Raw genomic sequence first — 8,351 nt, 5'->3', positions numbered from 1 at the left:
CTTTTGATTTCAATGTTTTTTTTTTTGGTTTATGCGTGCCCTGCCGATGTAATTATTTCAGTGAATTATTGACAGATTGCATCACTGGGTGCAAAGTGGTGTTAAATCAGCTCTGCACACAGTGGCCACATGGGCTTTTTGGTTTTGGTTTGCAGAAGTTGCCGGGTTCGGCAGGTCTGCCTCTTCCTCTCTCTCACACTGGGATCCTTTCCTTGTGAGTAAATGAGCAATCGTTGCACAAGGTTTCTCTGCAAATGAGTGTTTGAGGAGGCCTTGGCTGGATTGCACAACCCTACTTGGTCAAAGTCTCCTGAAACACTCCTGTCTGCTGATGGCTCATGTGACGGCCAGAGCACGAGTCACGATGTGACCATCTTGACTAACCAGAGGAGGCCGCAGATCACCCGACTGGACTGCTTCCTCCTCGGCTGGGCTGCAGCATGAGGAAACCCCATGGCAAAGCAAATGAACAAAATCCCATGGAGCATTTAAAAATGCCCATTTCATTCCCACACTTGACATTTTTTTTCTCACCACCCGAAATGTCAGATACCAGCCCAAAGCAGCGCAGGACCCCGGGCACCAGGGTCCAGAGGGAGAGACATGCTGAACGGCTCCAGCAGACTCCACGCTGGGGACTCAGAGCTTTGCCAGGGTCATCAAAACAACAGCACGTTTGTTCCAGACAGGCTGTTTCTGCATGACCCTGGCGCAGGCAGAGCCTGAGTCCCACCGCTGAGCTGTGAGCTTGGAGAGGCGGCAGCTGTCTCTGTCCTGGGTCCTCCAGGGTCCTGTCATTTGGGTCATGTCCCAGCTTGCCTTCCCTGACAAGGGACAGCTGTGGTCAGGCCCTGGAGGTCACCCCTGTACCTGAGAGATGTATGTTTAGCAAAGTTGTTACTGGTGGTTTATATAATGTGACCAAACAGGCCAGGTGCCCCACGGCCTCTGAGCGAGCCCCGCTCTGCACCGAGCACCAGCACAGGGCTTTCCTTCCAGGCAGCTCGCCGCCAGGCACAGTAACTCGCATTACTGTTAATAATCTCTGAGCTCGGGAGAGCCTTGGCAACATTTGCAATCAAATTAGAGCTTTGCAGTTGCTATGCCAGAGGAAAATGTTGCAAGTGCAAATTGAGAGCCTTTGTAAAAGCCCAGAGAAATTCAGCTGTCACTCCTTGCATTTTGAAAACTGGGATCTGCAGGTCTGATTTTGGGACTAGGCTTTGGTAAATTTTAGTCTGAGCCCATTTGGATTGCAGTCATTCAGCACTGTTGCGGTTTCCATGGGCTCCACTGACCAGCCGTATAATCCGTGGTTCCCCCTCGCCCCGAGGTCCAGCTGCTGACTCAGACATCCCAGGATGCTGCGAGGTGGCGGAGCGCTTTGCTTCATCAATCTGTGCTTGACCCTGGCCTGTGCAAAGTCCGGTTGCTCTCCGGAAATATCCAGCAGAAGATCAGTCCTAGCTTCCTTCCTTGCATGTTTCTACTTTAGCCTCATCCCCATCAGATTAATTTAGGCTCATTAACTGTGAATGTTACAGTATAAAGATAACCTGATCAGACCAAGGACTTTGGCAGACATATACATCTTTGCTCCTGGGGCTTAAAATAACTTGCAGCAGCCACAGCAAAACTAAGCTGCTGGTCAGACCCCCCACATCTCTGGGTCTGGCGCTGGGGACCCCCAATCCCACCATACGTGGACCCCGTGCAGTGTGATACCTGTGCACAGATGGCGGGAGGCAAAGTGGGTGCATGGCTTGGAGTCCTACCGAGGGGGGTGAGGAGGCCGGTGGGAGGTGGACCAGAGAGCTAGTCTGGGCCCATGGCTTGGGTGGGGAAGGGAGGCGAGAGCCGGGGGGGCGTGTGTCTCCTTTGGGAGAGTGGGTGCAAAACAGAGGTAGGTTTGAGAGAAAAGGAAGGTTCATAAGTGGTGCTGACCAGAGGTTGGACCCCCTGCTGCCACAGCCCCAGGGGTGACAGTTGAGATCGTCCTTAGTATGGCCAACACGGAGCAGGTCATATGGAGATCGGTGATGATACCTACGGTGGAAACAGGACAACCAGCCTCCCTGTGCTGTGTGTCAGGGATTTACTGGCAGTGCTCCCACCAGAGGGGGAAACTGCCATGAGCTCACCTAACACACAGGGATGGTGGTGGGCTGAGGAGCCAGGCAGGGTGAGGCCTCACAGCCGGAGCGCCCAGGGGACCCTGTACCCAGCCCCCTGGTGAGGGCCTGCTGCCGAGCCATCGGCACACGACGCCCAGGGCAGCGCGGCAGAAGGGCAAGAGCAGACGTCCTTGCTGCAGCCTGCAGGACGGGCGTGGGGAAGCTGCTGTTGGGGCAGAGACACCAGTAGCTCCTGGGGCCATGTGGGCTCCCTGGGGGCCTGTCCCACTGCCACAGCCAGGAGTGGGACAACGGGGAGCACCAGGGGCAGCCCCAGTCCTGGGCACCTCCCTGGGGATGGGGACAGGCTGAGGCCGGGCTGGGACATAGCCATCGGGACCTGGAGACCAGCCCTGCTGCAGCATTACTGGGGCGGGGGCTGACAGCCCTGGAAGGCTGAAATGGGGTCCTGGGCCGTGGGCCAGGTGGGATAGCCCTGGGGAGGCACTGGAAGCAGCAACGCCTGTGAGTGCCCTCAGGGCCCTGAGAGCAGCATCTCCTCCGTCAGATTGGTACTGGAAACCTGTATCTCAGGTTTGGTCATGGCATCCCGAGTGCCACTCTGAGAGCAGCACAGGCTCCCAGCTGGAGCACGCTGCCCCGCTAATGGCAGTGCGAGGGAGGGGTTTAGCTCTGGCATCCTGCAGGTGTGCTGCCCAGAGGCAAGGCGGTGGTGCACATGAGCAGAAATAACCACGAATTTGGAGTCAGCTCAGTGCCGGTGTCATACACTACAAGCTCTGCACATGATGCCCTCAAAACCAAGATTGCTGTTATTCACTGTTCCTCATTCTTGGTTGTTGTCCCTTCCTGACAGGGCACGCACGCAGCCCAAGCCGGCAGATGCACAGCACTGGTTTGCTATCTGTATGCAGATTTGGCCAGTGCACACTACAGCTGGGGCACATAGACACGGACATTTCAAGCCCCAGAGACTGAGTGACCGACCAGCTGCATGCGATACCATTTTACCTTTGGAGTTTCAGGAGTAAGGCAGGGACCTTGGGCAACTTGGCCAAACATGTCCCAATTCTTTTTTTAATGTTAATGGGAGGAAACAACAGCAGCTTTGAGCAAAACCCATAGTAAAACACCCTTTCTTTCTAATCAGAGCTTTGCTAGGCCTGATCCCAAGTTTGTGTGGCTGCAGTGGAGGTTACTTGCCTCCTGCATGCAGACAATCCAGTATCTTGTGTTCGCAGTGGAAATCTTGCCTGAATGAAGGCACCCAGAAGACATGGGTCTGTCTTCAATTAAGGCTCCCGCTTCCATTATCCAATCCTGAAAAATTGTTTTCAAATTTCATTAAATGCATTTTTGCATTGGTTCAATTTATTTTGTGGGAATTTAGGTTTGCGGGGAAATTTAAGTCTGCAATGACTGAATGACTGAAAGCACAGGTAGAAAGGAGAATTAGCAAGTTTTGTCTGCAACAGCCTGAATTTATTAAAGTAATAACCTGGTGGGACTTATAGATATGAAAACACTAGAGAAAATAACATCCAGGTAAAAAGGGATAGGTATTTAATTCTAGCTCTTTTTGACTTTCAAATTTTAATCTGGTTTGCTACATTGGGCAAATCATTAAGTTCTTTACAAATGCTTATTTTAAAATAATTGCACCATATCATACATGGAAATAAATATACAAGTAACCAGACAGTATCATACAACCAATGTGATTAAAACTGATGGTGAAGACTTTCAATCTTTAAGAAAAATACATTGATGAAAATGCCTATGCTACCTGATTTCAGTGACAAACAGATGGCAGAAGATGTATTCTTAGTGAAGGTACAGGAGCATCTTGCATGGTCTGTAAACACGTTGATTTCAAAGGCAATGGCATGTTGTAGACAGCAAGACAGAGGTGGAGTTCTGCTACAACTGGCAACCCTATGCCACTGAATACATCAGACAAGACTCAGTTTATTCAAACTGGGTAAACAGATACTGTAAGGCGTAAATGCAGTCTTACCTCCAGATAGCATTGAGGTGTGTGCAGACCTTTCACAGGCCTTGTGCACAGAGGTGATTCACACCTGCCATCATTTATTATGGAGTAAATGTCCATTTTTCTGCAAGATCTCTGGATTTTCTCCACTGTCCATTTACATTCTGCAACGTCAGCTGGTTGCCAGCAGGAGGTTCTGATGTTTGATACTTCAAGTTTTCCAAAGGATGAATGTTCTCCTGAATGCTCCTTTTATTTCTGCAAATGAACTCTGCGGAGAAATGCCCTGTATTCAGACAGCATCTACAATTAGCACATCTGCCCTGCATTGAAGGCCATGCTCCAGAGACCTTCTGAGGTCTGCAGATACCAGAGGATCTCATGGGATAAACTATCCAGTCCTTCCAGGGTGACAGTAAACACAGCAAAAGAGCAGCATGGCCCTTAGGGAAAGTCCGACTCTTTGACAATTGGAACTGGTGGGTATTTATGGTCTATTGGTTTATAAATAAAATGGAAATCTTTCTTGGTTTCGCTCTTCAGCAAGGAAGCTTTGATATGGTGAGGAAGGGCATCTTTGTCTAGCTGCAGCCACTGGTCATCAACATAAACAAAGAGTCCATAGTCCTTGGGATGGGAGACTTCAAACTTTTCGGCACACTGCTGGCTCAGCTGCTCAGCTGTGGTGTCGTTCCGGAAAGCAAGTGTCCTTGACTGAGCACCAATTTCCAGAAAGAAGATAGAGATGAAATCCTGAAGAGAAACATGAGGATAGATCTTCCAGTTAACACAATGACTTGGGACCGACAGAGGCAGAATTCAGCCCAAAGCTCTAGCTGCCTAGAGCTCCTAAAAGCTCCCAAATATCCTCCAGTCATCCTCCAATGCCCCAGTTATTCTCTCCTTTCTCCCCTCTGACAAACAAGCTCCGAATCAGCAAATACTTAAACTAACAAACACTTAACCAAATAATTAGCCCTGTAAAGACATATAAATGAAAGCTTTTTTCTGGTTTTGGTGAATATCATTAATAAGCAGTCTGCAACAGTTCTTTCTCCCACCTTTCTACAGCTCCTGAAGAAATAGGATGCAAAGAAGTAACAGACCAGAATAACAAGCCAAAAGCCTCAGAGATCTGGCCTGAAAACTCCGTCTCACAGAAACAGGAAAGGGCTGGCAGTGGGGTGACCCTTGTAACTCCACCATCACCCAAAGAGCACCTTGGGAGTGTGTCCTCCAAACTTCCTTCCATCAGTAAGGAAACAGAAGAAGTAGTTGTGCTGAGAAGGCTGATTTACTTGTATCCTGTTTCAGGTAGTAACGACTGTTGGGATGACTTTCCTCTTGCCAAACTCATGAGGAACAGAATCTAGAGAGCTTTTGGTCACAGTGGAACCTGCATGTTTAATTTGTATCTGTGAAGTTCAAAAAAATTCCCAGCCATTTTAGTCAGAAAATACTCAGGTTCCCCAGCAGAAGAGAGATTTCCCAAATATATGGACTATGGGTTTCCAAACTGCATTTATGGATTATCACTGCAGATGATGCCAAACTCATGAGGAACAGAATCTAGAGAGCTTTTGGTCACAGTGGAACCTGCATGTTTAATTTGTATCTGTGAAGTTCAAAAAAATTCCCAGCCATTTTAGTCAGAAAATACTCAGGTTCCCCAGCAGAAGAGAGATTTCCCAAATATATGGACTATGGGTTTCCAAACTGCATTTATGGATTATCACTGCAGATGATTAAGGCAGCCAGAGGTACGTGCAGGGGCCTATCAGCAAAGTGTTTACCTCTGCCAGGATGGGCTCGCATGTGTCTGATATTACCCCTCATTCAAAGGAATGGAAAATGGCCCTTAGGCTGCTGGAGGTGGTGGGAAACGTGGCATTTGCTCGCTCAGCTACAATGCTCCATGCTAGGTACTTGCTATGAGCTACTGCTAGAGCAGCACTCGGGGCTGGATGGATATTTGGTGTATCCCATCCACCATTCACAAGTTCTGAGATCATCAGGGACTGTTTTGACTGCAATATGGGAAGCATATTCAACTCCATGCTTTCACAGGGCTATATGGACTGTGTCTCCCCCTCAGGAGACCTTCCCCTGGCTTTCCCCTCGGCCTTCACAATTTTCTGTTTTGCACTGTGAAGGCTTTACAGAACCTGAGACGTGGCCTTTGCTGCCTCCCTGTGGTGACAATTTGATCACAGGACATGGGGCTGGCTGGGCACCCCGACTGCCTGGTCCTGCACCCAGCCTCACCGCGGCTGGAGGCCCAGAGCACCCACCCCTCCTGGGACCCTCTCCCACTGGTGCATGGGGAGGTCTTTGCTGGGCCATACACAGCGTGGGCTTCAAAGCTAACCAGACATTGTTGGGTCTTCCTTGCTGCCGGAGAGGAGAAGTCAGGCTCTGGAAGATGCTTGTCTGGCTGGCCCTTGGCATGTCTCAGGTCCTCCTACAGCTTTATGCCATCTAGGAACCGCCCCTGCGTAGCCTGCTCACATCTCCTCAGCTTAGCCCATGATTTCCACAGGCCCTAAGGGTGATGGAGAAGAGGGGCTCCCTGCCTCCCCTCTGCAGCTCTCCACATTCGAAAGCTCCTAGCACGCCTCCTTCGAGAATGAACAATGAAATCACTCTGCAGTCATATTTAAAATGATACCGCTATGAGGGTACTTCAAGACTTCAAAATGCATTTTGTAAGTAATATGTATTTCAAATGAGGTGTGTTTTTTCAAGATTTGGAAATTTTGCACCGTATGTACTCTTGGTTTTTAATAGTGATTTGGGTTAATTTTGTTTTAAAATAATTATCATATTAAAAATTAGTAAATATGGAGAGAGCATGTTCATCTTCCAGGCTTTTCCCTTAGAAAATAATGTCAGCTACCTGCACTGATGAGCGGGAAGCCCGGGCCTTGTTTAGCGTCCTCCGTCGCTCCCAGCGGTGAATGGAGTCCTGCACCTCCATGCTCAGCTGCCGTGTGACGGTGATTTTGTCGTAGTTCTTGATGTGCTCCAGGGCCCCATAGGTGGTGGTTAAATAATAGGAGCCTGTGAAAGGAGAAGGTCTTGTATGAACATCACACCAGCACGGGCCATTCATTTCCACTTCCATCCTGCCTGCTTGTGCCTGTGCAGTGGCAGCTAACACGTGCACTGTCTGTGCCTCGCTGCAGGGAGTGCAGGGGTGTCTGACGGTAACCCAAGAGAAAGGAGACCTAACGACCAGTGTCCTCCACCCCCTTCTGCTTCACAGCAATGTCACTGCCCAGACTGCTGAGGCTGTAGATGCCCTAGGAGGAAACACAGACCAAAGTTAAACTACTACAAAAGCTGCTGTCACAAACAAACCCAAACCAACGTCTTTGACAGATGGTTTATCCTTTGGGGCATGGCCATCTTTTTGTTGTGTTTAACGGGGCCAGTGCAACAGGTCTGTAACCTGGGCTCCCAAGCAGTCACCATAATGCCAGGAAATATTAGCAATCGTAGTGTACTCTGTAGCAATAGTACTAGGCTTGGATTCAGTACCTCCAACTCTCGCTACACTGCTGAAATGTTTAGAGCCTGGGTCCCCTGTGGGCTCAGCACCATTGAAGGATGTCTCAGACCTGCAAGGACAAGTTACGCTCGACTCCCTCCATCTCTATCGACTAGACAGGGAGCCCAGATGTTTGGCTGAGAGTAATTCCTGGACTGTTCTGAGTTGTGGGATAAATCTTGGTAAAGCAGAAAAACATGGGACAAAGCAGTAAAAGCCTGCAGCCAGTCCTTTTCCCTCAGAAAATCCCTGACTGCTGTAGTGTTGGCTGCAGGAGGTAATAAATAACCCACTGCAGCAGCCAGGGAAGCAGCTGGGCCATGATAAGAACAGGCTTCATCAACACAGATGAAGACAAGCCCTGTTCAGAGGACAGAGTTGAATATGAGGAAGCCGCTGCTTTGCTTGCGGGGCTGCCCCGTGCCAGGGCACGGTCCCAGTGCCGCGTTAATTAGCAGTGCTCGTTTTCCCAGCTGCCTCCCGGGCTCAGCTCTATTGACCAGCGAGAGGCTCAGGCCAGGGTCTCCTCTGAACAGCGGGAAGGAGTCAGCCTGCAGAGCTGCTTGAGCAGCAGCGCAGTGTCCCAGAGGCAGCGGGAATGGGGACGCGTCCCCGGGGCCTCCAGGCGAGAGCACGCCCGGCCCGAAGCGGGGCGAGAGGCCGGGCCTCGGCG

The 8,351-nt window shown here is 50.1% G+C and overlaps 1 protein-coding gene across 1 annotated transcript; it reads right to left on the bottom strand.

Moving 5' to 3' along the window:
• Positions 1–4,572: 4,572 nt before the first annotated feature.
• On the bottom strand, positions 4,573–7,430 carry LOC104076737 (ras and Rab interactor 3-like; the record flags this gene model as incomplete). The annotated part of the gene is made up of 3 exons (XM_009577707.1): positions 4,573–4,881; positions 7,025–7,188; positions 7,361–7,430. Coding segments are annotated over 3 exons (543 nt in total), but the record flags the coding sequence as incomplete, so codon positions are not given.
• Positions 7,431–8,351: the final 921 nt, after the last annotated feature.

This window comes from Fulmarus glacialis, unplaced genomic scaffold (assembly GCF_000690835.1).
Source record: "Fulmarus glacialis isolate BGI_N327 unplaced genomic scaffold, ASM69083v1 scaffold44875, whole genome shotgun sequence".
In the NCBI taxonomy this organism is placed as follows: domain Eukaryota; kingdom Metazoa; phylum Chordata; class Aves; order Procellariiformes; family Procellariidae; genus Fulmarus; species Fulmarus glacialis.
This window is presented reverse-complemented; position numbering and strand designations above follow the sequence as displayed.